This window comes from Phyllostomus hastatus, unplaced genomic scaffold, assembly GCF_019186645.2.
Source record: "Phyllostomus hastatus isolate PE091 unplaced genomic scaffold, TTU_PhHast_1.1 phas_scaffold_1066, whole genome shotgun sequence".
In the NCBI taxonomy this organism is placed as follows: domain Eukaryota; kingdom Metazoa; phylum Chordata; class Mammalia; order Chiroptera; family Phyllostomidae; genus Phyllostomus; species Phyllostomus hastatus.
Genome location: NW_025334004.1, coordinates 28,579,474 through 28,601,904, shown reverse-complemented (window position 1 = coordinate 28,601,904; position 22,431 = coordinate 28,579,474). Strand labels below are relative to the sequence as shown.

General features: G+C 54.3%; 1 protein-coding gene across 12 annotated transcripts in view; it reads left to right on the top strand.

Annotated features, from left to right (window-relative positions):
* The window catches only part of FGFR2 (fibroblast growth factor receptor 2), a 99,921-nt gene that overhangs the window by 54,250 nt on the left and 23,240 nt on the right, over positions 1-22,431 (top strand). For 5 of the 12 annotated variants that reach the window (XM_045853826.1, XM_045853824.1, XM_045853822.1 and 2 more), the window contains 3 exons: positions 10,860-11,050; positions 12,186-12,333; positions 15,689-15,891. In XM_045853826.1, coding sequence (XP_045709782.1) covers positions 10,860-11,050; positions 12,186-12,333; positions 15,689-15,891 — 542 coding nt within the window. Of the gene's footprint in view, positions 1-10,859; positions 11,051-12,185; positions 12,334-13,553; positions 13,699-15,688; positions 15,892-22,431 lie in introns of all 12 variants that reach the window. The other 7 variants (XM_045853827.1, XM_045853825.1, XM_045853817.1 and 4 more) reach the window with 4 other exon arrangements.

Sequence of the window (22,431 nt, the reverse complement as noted above, 5' to 3'; positions counted from 1 at the left end):
CGCCTTTGGGCTGCCCTTGCAGTGCAGACGGGGTGGCTGGTCTCACGGAGGAGGGTCGGCGTGGTGGCCGCCCCGGGGCCAGGCATCCCCTCCGGCTGTGTGCAGATCCCTCCGGCCTCCCCGCCGGCCCGGGCTTGCTCGGCAGCAGACCAGAATGGCGCCGTCAACTAGCCCTGGACATAAACCCGCTGCGACTGGGCTGCAGACATGATGGGACGCACCCTGCACGCTCGAAGGAATCCGTCCCCGCGCTGACCCCTCCCAGGTGTGTGTTCCAGAGGAGAGGAGCGTCTTTCTCCCGGGCACTGACTGCTAAGCCCGGCTGTGGGCTCGTGACACCTGGCACCGTGGTTCTGGCAGCCCGTCCCAGTGGGAGAAGAAGTCCCGTCAGTTGTTCACACTCGGGGCAGGGCAGCCCCCACCCCAGGGAGACAGAGGCCGCAGTGTGATCCCCGAGCGGAGGGAAAGCGAGGGACCCAGGCAGCGTGGGGTCCTCCAGCCGCACTTCTCCAGTCGGGATTTTGGGCGCCTTTCTGGCTTTGGCACCAAGTAGCGTTTCAGTAAATGAAGAAGCGGTGGCCTTGTTGATTCATCAGCGGGTTTACTAACGGAGGTGTCGAAATTAGGGTTGTCCCTGCTCACTCGCTCCCTACGGAAGACCCCCGCTCCGCGTCCTAGGTTCCGTCCCACCATGGCTTCTGGACAAAGCTGTGGTTTCCCTGTGCGACGAGGGGTGGCCAGCTGGTAGCAGTGACCTGCACTACACCGTGCACCAGAGGTCGGCATGCACCGACCGCCTGGCCCTCGCCTTCCGAGCTGCACTGTGTGTGCGTTCCCCATGGAGTCCCCCCCCCCACCCCCCGGGCCTCAGCTCCATGGAGCCAGCCCCTGGGGCTCTGAACTTGAAGCACCTTGACCTCCCGACTTCCTGGCCCAGCCTCATTTACATTTTCCACATTCATGATCTCGCCGCCACATAATTCTTTTCCGCGTCTCCCTCCGCGTGTGAGACCGAGGGTTGATGCTGATACCCTCAGCAACCTGAGGGTTGATGCTGGCTCCGCAAGCCAGCGCGAGAGCTGTGAAGTCTAGCGGCAGGGAGACGGGAAGCCAGGCCACGCCGTGGCCACATCGAACACCTCTCTAAAGGGGGCTGCGGAGCCCTGGAGCCGGAGCTGGGACTGGGTAGGAAGCAGAGTCCTGGTGCGGCTTCTGTGGCTCCAGCTCCACTCCCTCCTTCCTTTCTGACGAATGCCCCCTCCTCGGCCCTCGAGGGGCTCCACCCACGCTGGATAGCGCCCCCTGGAGGTTCCGCTGGAGGTGACTTGGGAGGACGGTTCCAGTTCTCTTTCCATCCTTGGCTAGCCTAGCTCTGCGGCCTTGCAAATCACGGAATGTCTGAGCCTCAGTCTGTCATCTGTGCAATGGGAGTGATGACACACTTCCCTTGTCGCCCTTTTGGGAGGACAGTGCTTTTAAATGACAGTACCGCGTGGTCGTTGGTGGCTGTCGTTGGGTGGTCCCAGACCTCTCGGATCTCGAGGCTGAGACGCAAGCACATAGCTCAGCCCTGGTTAAAGGAGGGAGCATTCCTCTCCATTCTTCCAGAGATTTCAACACTTCCTTCGGTACCTGCTGTTGTAATGAGCTTCTGGTTGCTACAGAGCAGCAGCTTTTCGTGCCTGTTTCACAACGGAGATTCCAGGGGGCAAAAGCAGGCCGTTGGGCGGCTGCGTCGCCCCAAGCGCACTGACCGGCTAACGAGGGCTTTCCTGCAGGACAGCTGGGGAGAAGTGACCCCTCGCAGCCGCTGAGAGACGGTGGGGCCTGTGGGTGCCAGCCCCTGGGGTTGGGGTGGGCACACTCCAGCCAGTGGGGATGGGGCATGTTAGAACTCCGCAGTGTCAGCATTTCAACCCTGTTCTTTGCGAGCGTCCATTGCCCTCTGCCCCACAGTCAAGAGGAAGGAGGCTTTATCGATTGCTTTGTGTTCTGGAAGGGTGCCTGGCTGAGGTGGCTGGGCAGAGGGGCGAAGATCTGCCTCCTCGTTGACATTGGTGTGGGCAAAGAGGATGTAGAAGTGTTACAGACAAGTTAATGTCTTACAGAGTTTTGTAAGAAGAGGGTTTCGTCACCATACCTGGAAATAATGCAGGCGGGGGCGGGGCAGAGAGTGCCGCCGCTTTCAGAGCGTGGGCAGGTGAGCTTGGTGCGAAGATGCAACTTCACCGGCGGCCGTCACAGTGCCTGGGAACGAGCTGCGACTTCGTAAGATTTCTCTCAGCGTGTGCTGAGTGGAAATGATGGAGAAACAGTTCAACGAGTTACTTATATTTGGAAATTTGTGGTTCTTAACATACTGCAAACTTGGAAGCAAGAAGCCTTCGGAGTTTCTCTGGAACCTCACTCGTGCAGCTTCAGTGAACCGTCGTCACCTCGATGGAGAGGAAGACCCCCTTTGGGACCTGTGGTACCCACTCTCCTTGCACCGTGAATGTCGGGATGCCATCGTGTTCTTGCCTTTTCAGAGGGTCCGTCCACCAGTGCCCTTTTATGGGTTCCCCATCCTTAGACGCCCTGCTGCCGTGCTCACGGTCTCAGTGCTTGGTTTAATTTCACCGCCAGGGAGCAGGGAGGGCAGACATGACCCGATGTTGTGATAGGGATGTGGCCCCCACTTAGAGGGCAGGCGAGTTGGAAAGGTGGCTTCCAGAGCCACTGTCATCTTCCACCACTGTGAGGTCACGTGCAGGCGGGAGGTGGGGAACCCGATGGCCGAGCGGAGGGTGCTGGTGTTGCTGTGTGTGTGCGCGCACGCGCGGCAGGGTGGGGGGTCTGTCCTGGGAAAAGGTACTCGAGGAGGTGAGAACATCATCGCTGTGGTCTGGAGGGAAACAGAGCAGAGCACCGTAGCGGGAATCATCTGTGTTGACGGTAGTGTAACAACTAATTATCTTATCTTTGCAGCCCCTGCACGTCACCTAGAGCTCAGGTGGTGAACACAAGGCCCGAGGGTGGAATTCGGCCCTCCGCCTTGTTTCTACCCGGGGGGCAGTGCTGAGCTCTTGCTTAACTGTTAGGGAATAGTGAAGTTTGTAGTTCTAAAATGACATTTGGCCCTTTGAAGGCAACCTGGAGGCTGGCGTGGCCCCTGGTGAAATGAGGGTGACACCTCGGCCTAGAAGGTGATAGATATGATGGTCAGTTGAGTGAAACAGGCCTTGCCCTTTTTAAGAGTTCTCACGTCACAACCCAGAAGACCCCGTACTGCCACATGAGAGGGTGACAAGTAGGGACAGAGAGATCCTGGATCTTGACACTTTTTCTTCCTTTTTCCCTTGTAGGATTTCCTCCTTAGAGGATCCTCTCAAACGAGGCCTGTAGGGATTCTGTCCCTCCCAAATCCGTGTCCAAATCGAAAGGTCAGATTGCAGAAACAGGCATTGGCTGTTATTCTGGAAGGATCTTTCGGAAGCTGTACCTGATTTGAAAAAGGAAGTCCTTGTCTCGTTGGGTGCAGTATGCACTCTGGGCTGAGCTAGGAGAGAGGGGAAGGGTTCGGTCCTCTCCATTTCGCCTTTTGGCCAAAAGAAACGAAGACACCTGCCCTGTGGGTTTAGGCATCGCTGACGGTTCAGCAGGGCGTGGGCTTGGACTGTGGGGGCTGGGTTTCAGGTCAGGGCCCTGTGTGAATGAGCTGGCGACTCTGGAAGCTTCTCTTCGGGTGATGCCTGGCGCTGGGACTGGCTACAGTCACTCTTAATTTTCAGCGACTGAGTTTGCCGCTAAGAAAACACATGAGGTTTTATTGTTGCAAGTTCTCCTGTGGTTGCAACCAAAGGGAGGCATTTTTTGTTTGCTCAGATGGGCTGGAAGCTTTTGCTTCTGCTTGGACCACCCCAGGGGCACCAAAGAAAAAAAACACCTCCAAAAAAGAAAACCTCTGCAAGATTAGCCTGATGGAGTTTTCTAAACTTCCTCTGGAAATGAGACTTTTTATCTGTAAGTGGTAAGAGTTGAAGAAACCCGTCCACAGTAGTGCTGTGGACATCTCCATGTCCGTGCCTCTCTGTCCGGACTTAATTCCTATCCGTGACCCGTGTGCTGCTGCATCATGGACACAGCATGCTCTGTTGAATCATTCTCCTGTTGGTGGATATTTGGGTTGCTGCATCTTTTTGTCCCCCAGTTACAAAGGAGGCTATCATGACAAGTTTGTGCACACCCCTCTGTTGGGCATCTGGGTGAATATTTTCCCTAGGACAGATTTCTGGAGATAGACTAACCGGATCCTTTTTCATAGATCTCAGCAAAACCTCTGCAACCTAAAGAGCTTCATTCTGTGCGCTGCTGTCTTTGAGGACTCCCCAGGGGTCTGGTTTTTAGCTTCTTTGCAGATTGTTGAGAGAAGATGCTCTAGTTCCGAGTTCAGCCTTGGTAACCTGAGGGTTGGTTTAATTCCTGCCTGGACTGTGTGTTGTGTGTGTGTGTGTGTGTGTGTGTGTGTGTGTGTAATACTCTTCCCGTGGGGAACCCCAGCTATGCAGACACCAGCTGATACATTTTGCATTCCTGAAAGATGTTGCACCCGCTGCAGCAAAAGGTGGTGGTGGTGTTCGAGGCTCTGGCAGGCAGCCCCCCAGGTCGCCGCCCTCAGCTGTGTTTGCCTGATCTCCTCAGGCGGGAGCCTGGGGCCCCCAGTGCCAGAGTTTTACATCAGTGAAGACCAAGCAGAATGTAGGGAGGGACCTGGTGTCAGGGGAGAGAAAGCTCTCATTTGGTGAACTGGACAATGTAAATATACTTAACCCCTTGGGAGGGCAGGTTTGCTGTGACCCTAGGAATATATCTTGCCCACTCTGTCATGCATATTGTCACCTTTGCCTGGTCTCTCTCTCTCTTTAAAAGATTTTTTTTTTTTCACTTAGAGACGGGGAAGGAAGGGAGAAAGGGAGAGAAACACTGGTCGGTTGCCTCTCTCCTGTGCCCTGATGGGAACCTGGCCCACAACCCAGGCATGTGCCCTGACTGGGAATTGAACCAGTGACCTTTCACTGTGTGGGACAGTGCTCAATCAACTGAGCAACGCCAGTTAGGGCTGTCTCTCTTTCTCTCTTTTTAAAAAAAAATTTATGGCAGAATACACCTAATATAAATGTATATATGCCTAATAGAAAATGTTTCGTTGTAACCATTTTTGAGTGTTTGGTTTAGTGGCCTGAAGGACATCCCCGTGGCTGGCCGGCCGTCCCCACTCTCCGTCCCCAGAGCTCCCGGTCGTCTCAGAAGGAAAGGCGTTTTTGAACCTATGTTTGGCATAACTTCGTGGTCACCAGAGAGTCTTCAGGTCCAGTTGAACTTGTTGAAGGCACGGCGCCCCGGGCATCGCAGACCTTTGGGGTGCAGATGACACACAGCCGTGCCCCTGTGGTTTGCCCAAGAAGGCCTAGATCGACACCCAACTGGTAGAAGCCACTCAACCCCCAGTCAAATAATACTGCTTATGGCATTAAGGAGGGAAGGCGCTTTGCCCCCGGCTGCGGCCTTCCCAGCGCCCTGCCTCCTGGAGCGAGCGCAGAGGAATCGTGGTGGTGTTTGGCTTCGAGCATTTCACAGGGCGCAGCCTCTGTAAGTCTCTGAGGGACTTCAGTGCCCGAGGGAGGACACTTCGAGGTGCTCCGGACAAGCTCATTTCTCAGACTTTCCTCTCTGTGCCGAGACACCTGTGTTTTGGAGGAAGCTGGATTCCCAGGTCAATTCCACAGGACTTTCCCGAATCAGGTGTCCAGGCAGGGGGAAGATGAGGTCAAGCCTAGGCTGGAGAAAGAACCAGCGAACCAATCAGTTGCTACGAAAATGCCCTTTTTCTTAAAAAAAAACCAAAAAACCCAGGTGCGTAGCATCCCAACCCACCTGTCTGTTCTGGAAGATGACAAGCCAAAATCTCTGGGCGGGCACTTGGACTCTCTTCTGAACGTGTGCTCCTCCTCCTCACCCTGTGTCCTACCTTCGCCTGCTTCTCCCGATGGTTTTCTGTTCCGACCTCCTTTTGTGCCCGTCTCCAGGGGCCGGGGAAGGCTCAGGGAACGCCAGACTCGGAGCCCAGCTAGATTAGCCTGTCTGGTTTGAGTGCATGGGGCAGCGGCTTGATAAAGCAGTGAACTCATTCTACTAATTGTGGTTAGTGGGAGGTCTTAAGCAGGTTCCTGGGATCCTCCGACTTCAGAGGGCTGAGAGGGGCCTCCCCTAATAGCCCTGCCTCCTGCTAACTGGTTTAGTGTGTTTTTAGGCAACAAAAGCAACCACCGCCTTACTCTGGAGAAGGGGGGAAAAAAAAAGGCTGGGCTTTAGAAAAAGAATTCTTGGTGGATCTTTCTCATCCTCCAGATCGCAGTGTTCTTTCTCTGGGCGGCCCCTTGGAGTTGCCAAGAAACTGCCCTTTTAGAGGAAGGGTAATTAAATGTTGGTTTTAATTTAAAGGCAGGGCAGGCAGAGTTCTCTGCGCACCTTGAATGAATGGGTGTCCAAGAGCAGGCGGCTCGCCGTTACCTGATCGATACTGGGCCCTGAGAGCGACTCTGGGTGTTTGCCTGCCAGACGCACAGCTTTGAAACGGTCCTTTGTGGCCAGCACTGCTTTGCGTACCTGTTGGGGGAGAGGTAGTTCAGAGGAACAGTGTGTGCTGGGAAACCAGCAACTCGGCTTTGATTAATTTACAGGTGTAATTTAAGAACCCGGTTCTCCTCCCGACCCTGGAAGCCGCAGTCCCCCCCCAGCCTGTGGACATGAGGCCTCTCTGCTCGCTGGCCATTTTTTATGGCCTTGGCCGTGTCAGAGCAAAAGTTGTAGATCTCTTATGAGCAAACATGTTATGTCCAGGGGAGGACTGGCATGTCGTAAAGTTTCAATGGTCAATTAACAATGATTTATTCTTTGTCACTCAGGCATTTTTCTCCTCTCTCTCTCTCACAGCAGAACTTGAGAGAGTAGGTCTTGATATTTAGGCTCCAGGCAGCTGGGTCTCTGCTCTAGCAAAGTGGATTCATTTGGCGCCCTTGACAAAAGGGAGTGAGAGAACGCGGGGGAGGGGCTTTTTCTTCCAGCCCTTCAGTCTGTGTTTGCCATGCCTCTATTCGGTGGAACCTCATTCCAGCCGTGCAGCCAACTGTCCCATCGGCGGCGGCCACACCCTGCGGGCTGCTTTCCACTCCGTCTTAATTTGGAATCCACACCACGGGGCCCGCAGAACCGCCGCTGTAAAGGTTCCCATCCTCCTAGGTCCAGGGACCGAGCATCTGCAACCTGCAGAACTCCGAGTGCATGTTTTTAAAAACTGCAGGCAAAACTCGGGCGAGGTGCTCATCGGCTTCTCTGTTTGCCGTGTATTTCTTTCGCTCCCCTATAAAAAGAAAAGTCTGTCTTCCGGAACAGCTGAGAGTTACACGTGCTGCAGGAGAACCTTGCCCAAAACTGTGAATCCCGGTGGAGAAGATGGGGTGTTTGTTAGCACACGGAAGGAGCAGAGATGAGCAGGCGCTGGGTGGGATTCTCCCACCCAGAGATACAAAGCATTGACCAGTCTTTTTCTGTCAGCCCGCCGCCCCCAGGCACTGCAGGCCTGAGGGGTTCGGTTCGCCCACGCCCTTGTGAGGCTCTGGGTGGCACATGAGCTACTGGAGGACCTCCATGCCCCCAGCCCCGGGGGGCCGCCCGCTCTGCCCGCCTCCGCAGAACCTGCCGCCCAGCCAGCTCCCCTAGCCGCCGGCTGCACCCCGCGTTCCCCCCAGTTTTTCGGAAGCTGAAACGGGAGTCCAGGTGCTGTCATCCCCTGCTGCTGACGGCTGTTCTGAACGGTCTGACGGACACCGAGGAAGCGCGCTCGCTGGAGGAGCTGGGGAGAGGAGCGCCGTGCTCCGCGGAAGCTGGCACCTGGGACCTTCTCCAAGATGTTCGGGGCAGAGAATAAGGTTGCAACGGAAATCAAAGCCTGATGTGGAGAAACGAAACATGAGGCCTACTGACTTTTTAAAAACATTTTAAATAACATTCTCTAAGGTTTCATTTTATACCAAAGGCAGCTGTAATAAGTTTTGGAAGACGGTGTAAGGTTTCGATTACAGAGGGATCCCCCTTACAGTCTCTGTACCCGAAGTGAGAACGGGCTGAGGGGGGGGGGAGGGCAGTGGTTCAGAGGTTATTTTGTAGCAGGTGAGACCGTTTGAGAGGATGAATTCAAGACTGCAAGCAGCCAAGTTCGGCATGCTGTAATTTGCAAATGCAATAGCATTAGACCATCGCAAAGTTCTTTTTTTCCCTCTTCAAATAGTCTGAATGGCAATAACTGAAGAACTGGAGCTCGGCGACACGTTGAGCGCAAGTGAAACAAGACTGCGGCCCTGTAGTGGGCTGGCCCCCGCAGGGCCGCCCCAGTGACTCCACGCCCTGCTGAGGGCTGGCGCGGGCCGGGACGTGGGGCCGGATGAAAGCGCCCATTGTTCGCGGGGCATCGTGACTTGGTATTGCATGCACAGTGTTTGCTTGTGAAAAGCTCTGTTCGAAACAAGCGTGTTTAAGAAAGGCGATGTGGTTTGAAATTCCGTCGATCTGGCTTGTGACATTTAAGATTTTATAGTACCTTTGTCTCTAAGGATAAATATTTAGGTCCACTGTAAATATTTGGATTCGAACACGCAAACACGTAGCACGAAAGTGGGAAACGGGGCCAGAGGGCGGATGGGGACCTCAAATTCCCTTCTCTGCGGGGAGGAGTAAGCCACCCCCCTGTGTCACAGCTACAGAGGTGCAGTTGGTCAGCTTGGCTGGCAGTGTCCGGCCCCAGGGGACAGCCCCTCGTGCTGCTGAGTCTCTCGGGAGAAGGAGGGGTGTACGGACTTGACCTCCGTGCTTCTCCCATGGACGGGGGCGGGCCGGTGGGGGAGCAGACCTCCATCCCTGCCAGCCCTAAGCCGGCCGGTCTCTCCAGGCCCGACGGGGGCAGGGGGGGGGGGGTCGGGGGGCTCACGGTGGCCCATTCCTGGGACGCTGTGTGCACCAGAGTGTGAGGGTTTCTGGCAACGTTTGAAGGGATCCCAGCTCTGCGACCTGCTCCCTGCAAAACTCAGGAGCCTCACCTTCTTCTAGGTTCTTGTTCAGCCTGTGCAGGCGATGATATTGGGGCAAATGAGTGACTTTTGCAGGGCTCCGCCATCCTTATCTTTTTAATCTGAAAATGTAGGTAGGCAGCTGTGAAGTGATGGGAGATTCTAGAATGCAAGAACCTTTTCCTTTTCTTCTTCTTCTTTTTTTAGTTTTTAAAGACCAGCAACAGGCTTATGCAGTCAAATCAATTTGCATATGGTCTGGCTCTTGTCCAACACATTCCACTAAGTGACATTTTAAGCTGAAAGGCTCCAGCGTAGAAAGGCTTGGATATCTGTCATTCTGAGTCACCATTCCCGGGCCAGTGCAGGGGAGGCCAGGTGCAGCGGGGAGACATCCTTGGTGTCTTGGCCAGCCGGGGGGTGCGGAGCTCTTCCTGTCCCTGCGCGGTTTTTGAAGGGGAGGTTCAAGGCAGTGGGACCCACTCCCTGGGAAGGTAGAGGAGGAGGAGGGTGGCTGGTCCCCGCAGGGGGGTGGGGATGGGCTGATGTGTGTGGACGTGGATGGTCAGTTGGGTGGGTTGGTTGGCTGCTGACCCCGCTGCCACGCAGGAAGCTTCCTGTTGGTTTGCAGTGCGGGTGCCTGGTGGGCCAGGTCGCCCAGCTGGCTGGGCTGCTGGGAGTTGGTCCTTGGGAACCCCGGTTTCAGGGGCTCTCACGCCAGGACCCGGCACCAGGATTTCCGCAGAGGCCACCTGTACATCGGAGAGAGACCTTTGCAGACGTAAGACTAGAGGGGGGTTGTGCCTTGTAGAGAAGCCTTCTCCTGAGAGAGAGAGAGAGAGAGGGAGAAGGACAGGGAGAGGGAGAGAGAGAGAGAGAGAGAGAGGGAGAGGGAGAGGGAGAGGGAGAGAGAGGTCAGGCAGCGGCTGGGGGTGGGACACAGTGGCCAGCCCACCCCGCACGGGGCCGCCTTCAAGGCCGTCTGAAACGCCGCCGGGATTCGGGGACTGCTGTCTCTTCGTGTGTGTCACTCGGTGCCACATCTGCACAAACCACGGGCTGCTTCCTCGTGCAGCCAGCGCTTGGCACACGGCAGCACTTAATATTTATCAAGGAAATGACCGGAGGGGGAGAAAAGAGAATGAATAGAGTCAATTCCACAGCAGAGAGAGAAACCCGTTTGTTCGTTTGGTCCGTTCATAACCCTGGGCTTTAGCTTTTAGTTTATTTTCTTTAAACACACGTGATAAACGTCATCTCAGGGCATCTTAGAAATGTAGTGGGAGACGCTGTGGGTATAGGAGCCACTGTTGGTATTCGGGGCCACGTTCAAGGAAGTCTTGTCTCTTGCTGGTGGTGTTCGGCTTATGGTCAAGGTGAGTTTCTGATGTTCCCCCCAGCAGCGTACGTGGAGAGGTACCCATACCCCGGCCATTTTTTTTCAGATTGTCAGAATAAAGCTTTTTCCCTTGCTCATGAGGTGGCCTTGGACTACCAACCACTTGAGACTTAATACCTTCTTTCCTCAGTTTTCTGAATAAGGACTCTTTTTATAGGGTTGCTCTCTCTCTCTCTCTGTCACCTTTGAAGTCATTTTTTTGTTATGCGTCGGGTGGCCGTGTTATTTCAAAGGAGTCAGCCAGCAGGCTTGAGACCTTTTTGGCTCGAGTTGACAACCGGCCTTCTGGACAACACAACTTATTTATTCGTCCCCCCTCCCCCCGCCCCCACTTCCCCTCTGTCCCCTGTCTCCCTCAGAGCGATCGCCACACCGGCCCATCCTCCAAGCCGGCCTGCCCGCCAACGCCTCCACCGTGGTTGGAGGAGACGTGGAGTTCGTCTGCAAAGTCTACAGCGATGCCCAGCCCCACATTCAGTGGATCAAACACGTGGAAAAGAACGGCAGTAAATATGGGCCCGATGGGCTGCCCTATCTCAAGGTTCTGAAGGTGAGCACTTTCCGAATCCGTCGGTGCTGGCTTCGGAACGCCGACCGGCGGGTGTCCCAGATGGGTTGGGCCCCGGGTTCCTGGATTCCCTGTTGAATTTGGGAGAAGACGGTCCGTTTATTGGACGGGCCAGCATAGAGGGTGTTGGGGCAGTGGGAGATCATGAGGCTTGCTAGTGAAAATTCAGAAGGGAACTGGAACTTCAGGGTGGCGGAGGGGACTGCTGGGGTTGGGGGCAGAACAGTTCAGTTGTTTATCAGCCCTGAGAGCTTTGGGGAGATGGGTAGGCTCAGCTGCCCGTCTATAGAAGTGGGGGTCGTGCTGTCATCTCCCCTCCAGGGCCAGTTGGGCCGGGTAGATGGGAGGGAGTGGCCGGAAAGAACTTGGTAAAACTCCAGGCGTGGGACCGATGTTTATTGTAAACACTGATGTTGTTTTAACCTTCGTATGACATGAAGGTCAAACTGTCATAGCCACCTTTTAGAAACAGTGTAGATTTTCCTTTTCAAAGAAACCCCTTAACCACTGAAACTCATTCACGTTCGATTTAGACAATAAACTTGAGAAGGTGGTTATGAACCTACGAAACGTCAGATAAGGAGAATGTCTCCTTGGCATTTCTTACTTGTTTCTTGCAAGTCCCTGTTTTAACAGCATCAGCCTCTTTATTTTTTAGATCTGTCTTGCTGTTGAGGATGGTGATGGCAAGCTAAGCCTGTGCCACGTCTTAGCCCACCCCCACGCTTGTCTCCCACACTGACTTGCTCATTGAGAAGGCCCTAGAAAGAAACAGCCTTCCCATAAGACCATAGGTGGTTCAACTAACAACGCTCCCCTCGCAAAGGTGTTCTCCGCAGCCGAGAACACGGAGGGTGCAAAGAGTGGGGGAAGGGCGGCTAACCCGGGGAACGGCTGACCCCTTCTCGGTGTGGATCCCAGCCTCTCACCCCCATCCACCGGGTTGCTTCCGTTGTCCACCGTTAACTTACACCATCCTTCCGAAACCCGTAGCCCTTCCCTACCGCTGTACACAGGCAACGGAAGTTGTTCTCTCGTGGCGTGTTGGTGGTGGGACCCTGGACAGGGCAGAGTCCTTCCCGGTTGGCCGTTACATTGTTCTCTGTGTCTGTTCCAGCACTCGGGGATAAATAGTTCCAATGCAGAAGTGCTGGCTCTGTTCAATGTGACTGAGGCCGACGCTGGGGAGTATATATGTAAGGTCTCCAATTATATAGGGCAGGCCAACCAGTCTGCCTGGCTGACTGTCCTGCCCAAACAGCAAGGTAACAACGTTTTTCGTTTTTTTTTTTTTTTTTTTTTTAAATAAGAAGGCTGGCTATAGAAACTGGAAAGACTTGGTGCTTTGGGAGACCGCAGGCAGCTTGTAGGGTAACTCTGTGGACGCGGTATATTCATCATAATCTTCCTTCGGTGACGCAGCTGGTGTGAGGCCGGCCGCCATGGAAAAATGCCCACGATGTTCCAAACGCTTGCTCTCGTTTCTTCTCGAGATGGCCACCCCCACCCAGTGTTTAAGTCATTTCTTCTAGTACGTCTTGTTTGGGCTGCACCGTTCCTGTCATTACTGCCCGTAAACACCATTTGAAACACTCACCTGCACGCCTCTTGAGTCTGCGGTATTTCGGATCAGCAGGACTCACGTGGCCCCGCGCCCCCGGTTTTTAGAGAAATACCGGCGTGGTCCGCCAAGGCATCGTTTCCTTGGCCCTGTGACTAGTAACTCACCAGACGCCGTCTTTGACCTTGCTGTTTCAGATTCGGGGGTCGTCCACTTAACGGACGTACGGCCGGAAGGTATGGAAGGCAGCAGGTCGACTTTCTGAGTTTGTCGTGACTCATGTTCAAATGCTGATGTTCCAAAAAAAAAAAGGGAAAACGCCCAGTTCCTTGGCCACCAAGATCAAGCCTTCTTGCATTTTGTTTCAGTGCAGCACCCGCCGCGGTGGTTATGTAGGAATAAAAGTAACCAGAGCCTGGTCACCAAGGTGGCCTCCTACCCTGGCCGGTGCCCACGGGGCCAGAGGGGTGTTCGGGGGATCCCCCTGGACTCACCTGCAGGATTTTGACAACGCAGTTACTGCAACACGCCCACCCTTTTCTCAAGGTGGGAGTCTGCAGCCCACAGAGCCAGGACCCAGCTTGGCTTTTGGGGGGGTGCCCTACTTTTGGAAAGCCACCCTAAATCCAAAGCAGAGCAAAGCCGTGGCCCAGCGAGCGGACGTCTGTGGGTCGATTTTTCCATGTGTGTGATTGCATGCCTGTCTAGGTGGTGCAGCTGGTGTGGTGACGGGCCTGTGGAGGTGAGCTGCTCCGTGTCGCTCCGTGTCTCTCGGTTGTGGGCTTTGTGGATGGGCTGTGACCGGAACCTGCCCACGGCCGGCACCCGCCGGAGCCCCCGGTGCGACGCCTCGTGGTTCCGTGGCCCCCTCCACAATCCTTCCTGTGTCCTCTAGCCGTGTCTCTTGCTCCCCTTGTTTTCTAGGCCGCCGGTGTTAATACCACGGACAAAGAAATTGAGGTTCTCTATATTCGGAATGTAACTTTTGAGGATGCTGGGGAATATACGTGCTTGGCGGGTAATTCTATTGGGATATCCTTTCACTCTGCATGGTTGACAGTTCTGCCAGGTATATACTGCTCTTTCTCTCCGTGGTTTTTTTTTTCCTTTTCTTGGTTGATTGCCCTAAAATTAACACAGCTTCTGTTCTCAGAAATGGCCCCTTTTAGCCTTGCATAAAGACTTTAAAAAATGTTTAAAACCATCCCCCAGGGATAGAAATGTTGCCTTGGAAATTCAGTTACAGTGTGATCCCGTACTCCCGTTGACGATCGAGTGACACGTCACCCTGGAAACCCAAAGGGATCTCGTGTTTTCAGCGAGTCCCTGTGTCCGTGTATCAATCCGCCCATCCCCGGTTCTCTTGAGAAGTTGAAATTACTTTGTAAACTTCAAAGTAATTTTTTTGCTCATTTCAAATTCCATTTTGCTCAACTGCCCCATGTATTTTTACTCCATTTCCCATTTTTAATGAGATGTCAATAGATGGATGGATGTCAGGGTGCCCGGGGAGAGGCCCCCGCGGGTAGGGTGTATACAGAAGCAGTGTGGCACCTACCTTGGGAATTGGTGGCTTGCTGCATGTGGCAATAGAACGGGCTGTCAGTTTGCTTTTGCTGCAAAGCATGCTCTTGCCTTCGTGGGCTTGATGTGATTTCCGCCCTGCAGAGAAATCAGCATCAGGGAAGCCCTGTTGCCTAAATATTGCTGCTGCCTGAATCTTTAACCGATATCTCTATCCTGGTCAAACGTTCTTGAAAATCACTGTCTCCTTTGATGCATCTGCCGCTTTGTCATTGCCATTGTGAGACCGCATAGACTGTGTCCGCCCCCCCCCCCCCCGCCCAAGCCATGAATGCCTTATTTTTAGAGTACGGTACCTACCTGCATGCTTATTGTATATGTCGTAAAAGTGAATTGATCCTTTTATTTTGTGCTGTGCTGCCGAGAGTTTTGACTGTCTTGCAAGCATTTTTCTGATTAAAATGTGTAAGCTTTAAATAATACCATTGCATCTATTTTTTTTTCTTTTGTTGTGAATCTTCCATGTCAATATCTGCTTTGGAACAGTTGAGATGCCTCTTATATTGAGCTTGCTTCTACTGGCTGTACTGCATTCTGCAGGTGGCTACTGGGCACTCTGTAACCAGGGTGCCTGACAGCACCAGCCCATTAACTAAGAATGCAGCTTGAGAAAAATACTGTTTGGAAATTCACTGCTTATAGGTTGACCATTGAGGACTAAGGAGGGAGCAGACTTGATTGGAAGTTGATGTGAGAACATTCTAACTTGAGTAATTTTACTCACACGTAAAACCATTTCTGTTTTTTCTTTAAAAGTTGTGATGTATCCGTATAACCAGATACACAAACATTTTAGTAGTTATTGAGAAACATTACCACTTATGGTGCAAACATAATGATTCTATAGTATAAGCAATTCTGTCTTCATGTTAAATGAATGCATTTGTTTACTATTAAAGAATTGGACACTTTTTTGGGCCAACCTACTAGATGGATATTTTATTTCATATGGAACTGTGTTCGTCTCTGGTAAACCAGCCTGTCCCATCTTCCTTTGGAAATGCTTACCCCACATAAGGTGGGGGCATTGTCCCTTGGGGAACAGAGTGGGCGTTGTTCACGTTTAAGAACGTGGCCTGCTCGGAGACCAGCGTGGAACACAGTCCCGTTACTGTGGGTGTGGCCGGCTGCCCTATTCTGCCCAAGTGTCTGTGGCCTCCTCGCCTGCCCTTAGTGCCAGGTGGCAGCCGGCCTCTATCACCATCACTGGGGTGCAAGGCGCACCGAGGCTGTAGACAGTGGCCGCCTGGGCCCCGGGGTGGAGCGAGGAGCCCCGGGCCCTCCCCCTTCACTTGGGAGAGGCTCGCGCGGCCGGCCCAGGCCCGTGCCACTCCGCGGCACCAAGTCATTGGGAAACCCCGTCCTTGGGGATGCTCATTGCTGCCTGATTCCTTCGGTTGTGCCAGGATGCGCCCGGCTGGCATCCTAACTCTGTGGCCTGCTTCTCTGTCCCACCCCTGTGACCTGCAATGCAGCGCCCGTCAGAGAAAAGGAGATCCCGGCCTCCCCAGACTACCTGGAGATAGCCATTTACTGCATCGGGGTCTTCTTAATCGCCTGCATGGTGGTGATCGTCATCGTGTGCCGGATGAAGACCACCACCAAGAAGCCGGACTTCAGCAGCCAGCCGGCCGTGCACAAGCTCACCAAGCGCATCCCCTTGCGGAGACAGGTAACAGAAAGTAGATAAAGAGTTTGAAGAAATTTACTCTTCCCGCACGCCCCAGCCAGCTCTCCGGCCTGTCCCTCTGCTTCGATTTCCCCGCTTCTGTGAGCCTCATGGGGCGAGCCGTTCCAGCGTGCTTTCTTGTGACCATCCGACGAGTGTTCGGTCGGGGCTGGGAGAGCGGGGCACTGACGCTTCGGTGGGGTCAGCGGGGTCCAGGTGCCCGGGCAGGAAAGCGCAAGGGCGTGAGACTCAGAGGGCGGATCGGCAGGGCTGGAAACAACACGGGGAGGCAGGGTCTCGTGTGTGTGTGTGTGTGTGTGTGTGTGACGACCTCAGGAGCGGCGGCCCCTTTGACGCACGGGCCACTTCTGCCCCCTGGGATCTGGTGCTTTTTTGTTTGTTTGTTTCTGAGACAGGTTTATGCCACTAGTTGGAAAGGGAGGGACTCTAGGTTTTTGGTTTTTTGTGGGTTTGTTTTTTACTTATTTCTTTTAAGTCAAGGTCAGAAACCTGTGCCCCAAACTGAATCTTGGCTCCACTGCTCTGATGTGTAAAGTGGAACTGTGCGCATGCACTGCGTTGCTGCTGGTTGTCTGTGAGCGCGGCTGCGGTTCGGTGCCAGGGCGATTCCTGTGTGGAATAGGCAGCAGATTTGTCGTCAGCCTCGTGCGTGGGCTTTGGTGGTTCCTTTTCGCTTGTGCGTGCCTCCAAATTGGTCTGACTTTGCGTTGGGGAGACGGAGGAAGATGCAGAGCCTGAGGCCAAGCCCTGCGAAGCCGATGGGACAGGAAATGTCTCTGCCCTCTGCCCAGGAGGGTGGAAGCAAAAGACAGATGTGAGAGGAAAGTGTTTGTAAAACAGTTTGGAACTTGGTTCTTTTCTTTTCTTTTTTCTTTTCTTTTCTTTTCTTTTCTTTTCTTTTCTTTTCTTTTCTTTTCTTTTCTTTTCCTTTTCTTTTTTCTTTTCCTTTCCTTTCCTTTCCTTTCCTTTCCTTTTCTTTTCTTTTCTTTTTTCTTTTCTTTTCTTTTCTTTTCTTCCCCTCCCCTCCCCTCCCCTCCCCTCCCTTCCTCCTTCCTTCCTTCCTTCCTTCCTTCCTTCCTTCCTTCTTAGAAACGGCAAATGGCTAATGCACTGGCTCTGATCCAGTGGTTTATTTTGGTAGAACTTACAGGGCACTTGTTAAAATTGTAGGGTCTTCCGTCTCAGCCCCAGAGCCAGGGATCTGCATTTTATGCGAGACCGCAGGTGATTCTGCCGTGGACTCGGAGAAACTGGGTTAGCCCCGGCCCTGCCCCTCCTGGGCCTTGAGGTGGCCTTGCCATCTTCCGGACGAGCCGTCAGGAAGGATTAGGGACCAGGTGGGCAGCGGCAGGTTTGGCACGGAGCCGGCCATTCTCAACCCCGGCTCCAGGCCCTGGGCCAAAGGAGTCCTTGCCGACTTCTCTGCAGCCAGGGTTCAAGCAGGCCCTTCTCCACAGGAGCTGAGGGCGGCCTTTGGGGTGCGCGCAGGTGCAGGCGATGCTCCAGTTGTAATAAGGAGGAGGGGAAAGGGGTCCCCGGGGATGCCCCTACAACCAGGAATGCTGTCGTTATTAAAATGACACCCTTGTCTTTCCTGAGGCTGGAATGCAGTGATGGGGCCCCTCGCCTCACTCTGGGAGAGTTCAGTCTGACTCCAGTATGGCCAGCGACCTTCAGGTGGCCTGGCTGCCCCTGTCCACCCTCCCCTTTCCGGTGGCCACTGGGCCATTCTTACACCTAGCGTCATGAACCCCGGCCTTGGGGTAGAACGGGGAGTGGTGGCCCACCCGTACCAGTGTCGGCTCCTGACAGGGAACAAGGCTGCCTTCAGGAGGGCACCTGTGAGCCGTGCAGCCAGACCATTGTCTCAGAATTATTTTATCGTTTTTTTTCCCTGCCGCTGTCAACATGCTCTTCTTTTTGCTTAGTATAAAAAAGGCAGATGCCCTTAAAATGCCCTTGACCCGGCCCTGGGCCTTGTGTCACGTCTGTCTCCACCTCCGTTGGTCACTTTCCTACCCACCCCCCGGGGACCTTGAGGGTTCCTCTTCCTGCTTTCTCCCTCCCTCCTGCCTCCTTGTGGCACAACTTCCTGAGTGCTCGGTCTCCCCCAGGCTCCGCGTGAGATGTGGCCGGGGGGACCTTCGCCAAGGGCCCCGGGGTTACGGGGCGGTGGGGGGTTCATTTGCCCATGTTTCGGGGGATCAGGTCATATACGCAAAGCAGAGGAGAGTGGGCAAATTCCAGCCCCCAGAGGATATGTCTCTGGGAGGTCTGTTTGTTGGGGGGAACACATCTCGCCCCTCCTGAGTGTCCCCATGGGATGCGCGACTCCTCACAAAGAGCACTTGATCAGTGAGCACGGTCCCGCTGGCGGAGAGAGAGATGCCTATCGGGTATCTGGATAAAAGAGGTTATTGGACTGTGGCTGGAATGGAATCCCCAGCAAGGCCGGCAGATAGGTTGATGAAAGAGAAAATACCACAGGGATGCCAAGCGTGCCTTTACCTGGCGACAGGTGAGCCCGTAATCGGATGCCTTGGGGATGGCTCGTCCCCAGGCATCGACGAGGCCGCTGGTGTCGCCGTGTTGGCCCAGCCCCCTCTGTCACACAGGCTGCGATCTGGGCATTTGGGGCGGAGTCCAAATTCCGTCTTCTCGGCCCTGACCCTCGCCCCTCCCTGACACGCACCAGACAGCATGTCACTCAACTCAGTCAAATAATTGTTTTTAGGACAAGGGAAGTTTTCTTTTTTTTCTTGATTCCATGGTGAGTTTTTCCTTCTTGACATTTACGAATCTGCACTGAGTTCACCGGCGCAGACATGTCAGTTCATTCTTTGTCAAAAGTCTTTTTCTCCGTGGCCGAAGAAGAGATTCCTTGTGATCCTTTCCCAGGCACCGTGGGCTTCTTGAGACTCTCCATGGCCTGTGGCCCTTGGAGAAAGAAACAACTTTTGGGGGGGGTGGCACGTGGCATCTTTCTGTGAACCTGCAGTCAGTGCCCAGGGCTGGGACACCACGCCAGCCGCTCCCTCCTCTGCCCGCCCCCCTTTGCCACCGCCGCGGAAAGGGGCCCAGCCAGAGCCAGCCCAGAGCGGGCTGCGCGTGGGCAGCGTGGCCCTTGCAAGGCAGCCCCCGCACACCCACGGGTTAAAGACAGGGCTTCCCTTTCTGTGCTTCCCACGAGTCAGGTGGGTGGGTGGGGGAGGGGTGCGGAGGGACCTGAAGGCATTTGTGCAGGAGGCACGAGGTGGGCTGGGCCCATTGTGTCGGTTTTTCAGTGAGTGCCTCCGGGTCTCGCTCTGGGGCCAGAGGTTTCCGTGGGGCAGGGTAGAGACTGGACTGTCTCCACGGGCAGAGGAACCCGTTTCCTGGGGGAGGAGACACACACGCACGCGTGCAGGGGCCTTTCGGTATTTTAGTTTTCCCTCAGACTTTAGTGTCACGTTTTGGTCGCTGATACAGTAGGTTGGAAACCAGAGGAGAATCGAGAGCAGTCAAGGTCGTGTTTTATGACAGATCATTTGAGGCCAGGAGTCTGTTCCCAAGGGCGTCACGGACAGGACCAAGGTGAAGTAGGGTCAGCGTGTGTGTGATTCAGGAGCCAGTGCTCGGGGTTGGGCATTAGTGGCTGTTAAATACACCAAGTTCCGTGACGGGCCGTTTTCCTTCTAGAAGCTCGTTTACGACCTAGCAGCCAGACATCGTGATCTCTGACCGTGTCCCGTGTTTCAGCCAGTCAGATGGTCTAATGGGAGCTCGCTGGCTCCAGAAAGCGTTTGGGTAATGAGTGTGGTCATGGATGGCTTCACCGGGAACCTGCCCTTTCCTGTGGGCGCCTCGCCCTGCCTGGCCCCCGGCTGGCCGTTCTCTCTGCCTGGACAGAACTTGACTGAGAGCTGACCTGGAGTTCGGCTGGTGTGACCTTCTAGAAACAGCCAGTCTGTCCGGCACATGGGAGCCCTCACTCTGATAGGTTCGCTCCGAGTCCTGGGTGAGGCAGAGACCTGCGAAGGGAGGACAGCCAGTATCTGGCAAACTACCTCATTACCTGCACTCTGTGAGGGCGGGGAGACAGATCCAAGCCCGCAGCCCCTTGAGCCTTTGTGTCAGTCACCTGGCTGAGGTGTGGGGGGAGAGCCTTTGGTTCGGCTGGAGGGGAGTGGTGGGCAGGGCTCCGGGGAAACACGTGGTAAGTCCAGGGCCTTGCGTTCCGGTTTGGGAACGTGGATCCCCAACCTGGGTTGAGTTTCTGTGGCCAGCCGGGGGTCTGGGGACGTGGGTCAGTCCTCGGGAGTAAACACACAAACGTTCCTCACCCCTCGCCCTGGCATCTCTGCCGGCCGTGTTCTCGGCGAGGTCCCCGCTGGCATCTAGTGCAGAGAGGTAACACAGTTTCTTGGTGGCCCTTTAAAAAGAAAAGAAAAAAAAAAAAGAGAAAACCACTTCCTTGCTTAATCTCCCATATGTGCCGTGGAAATACACAAAAAGCACATTTAGTTAAAAGCTTGATTTATGGCGCAGGGTGAAGGGGTTCCGGAGAGCGAGGGGGCCGAGTGGAGCCTGCAGTGCACGCTGAGCCGGTGCCAGCCAGGGTCTGGGAGCGGGAGACAGTTTACTTTAGAGCGTTCGCGCGGGTTGTGTATAAATAACTTCGTTATCACCATCAATGGAATATTTTTAAATTGGATAAACAGGAAACCCTGGGATGGAAAAAAGAGTATCTGACAGGGAAGATGATGACTTTGTGCAAAAAAGAAAGAAAGAAAGTGATAATCGGATAGTGCTGACTTAGTCACGGGATCCGGGAACTCCTCGAGGGGCCCTGGTGTGGAGCGGAGACATGGCGTCCGAGCCTCGGAAGGATCTCCCGCAAGAGGGCCTGCCAGCCGGACCTGCGTGCACGCCCCGGGTAACACGGAGTGAGGGGAAAGCCAGTTGTGCTTTGCAGCCCCGGAGGGAGTTTTACAGGCACAGTAAAAGTGCATGGAGGTGAAGTTAAGGTCCACCTCCGTAGAGAGGGCGATTGAATTCTGTCGTTTCTGATACTTTGGGCATTTTCTTACCTCTTCCCCTGCTTGTTTCTGTGTGTGTGTGTGTGTTACAGAAGTTTTTTCCAGATTTGTCCATTGGATGTAAACCTCTATACTTACTCTGAACAAAATCTCCATAAGTAGTTCTTCCCCTAAACACGATTTTTAAATTTTAGTAATAATGATGGCAACCGCGTTTGTAAAGATTTTCCATCACAAGCTTCCTCGGAAAAACCTTGTTGAGACCCTCCATTTGGGGGAAGAGATACACGTGTGGGAACTGTTGCCAGGGGGTGGTGGGTGAAGAAGACCCCTCTGGGGTCCCAGGCCGGCTGCAGAGCAGTAAACTTGCCACCGCATGTTCAGTTCCTCTGTGCTGCCTCCAAGCCACGTCTGTTACTAGGACGTCCTGACGCTGCAGCTTAGCTCCCGTCCTGGGGCCGCTCCCAGGTCCCGTGTGGCTCCTGGGTTTGCTCTAGCATTTGCTGCAGCCCCTGCCCTCCCTGGCTGAGAGCCGAGGGCCTCACTCCCAGCCCAGCAAGGCGTGGCCTGTTCTGCAGCCACCTGGCAGGCCAGCGGGTCTTCCCGCTTCCCTGTGGTGCATGGTGTAGCAGCATCTCCCGTGCAGGGCAGGCCTGGGCTCTGGGTGCTCCGGGTCCCCCAGAGGGAGGTGCCGCCATACGGACCCTTGAATCTGGGCAGCACGTGCTTCTAAAAAGGTGCTAAGAAAAGGGATTGTGACGTTGGTAGCAAATATTAACGGAGCTGTTAGCCAGAGCCAGGCTCAGCACTACCACCGGGCAGGGTGACCGAGTTTCACCCCACAGTCGCGGTGTGGGGAAAATGGCTCCACTTTCCTGCGGACAGGTAAGGAATCTCCAGCTTTAGGACGGTTGAGAGACTTCCTGAAGGGCTGGTCTCAAGTTGCCGAGTGTCAGACCTGGGATGGGGTCCCCGACAGACCCATGGGTGCAGGTGGTCAGGATGTCACCACCCCGTGCGGGGTCCCACTCACAAAGAGTTACCAGAGGAAATGCGTGTCGGGGCTGGTGGCTCGGCGGGGGGCCGTCACCGGGGTCCCCCCAGGCAGGGATCAGAGGTGCCACTGAGCCCCTCCTGGCACACAGGACAGAGATGAAAACAGTCATCTCGCCATTTTTAACCGACTGGAGAATCCAGTATATTTTAAGCATATGCTCCTGGTCCCCCCCCGCCCCCCAGACACATGCCTCGGTTCGGATCTTCATTAGTCTAAAAAACGTTTTTGTCAAAAAACTACTTTTTAAAAAATGTAAAAGAGTTGTATGCATGGTACTAAAAAATGCAAAGGGCCCACAGAGTTCTGAAATAGACATATTCTAACCTCTCCCTCAACTCTTGATTTTGCTACTTCTCGATTTTAATGCTAAAACCAGTGCCCTCCTATTTGTAAAATGATCTCCCCTCGTGTATTTTCTGTCATGGTATCAGGTTTCCGTTGGAAATGGCAGCC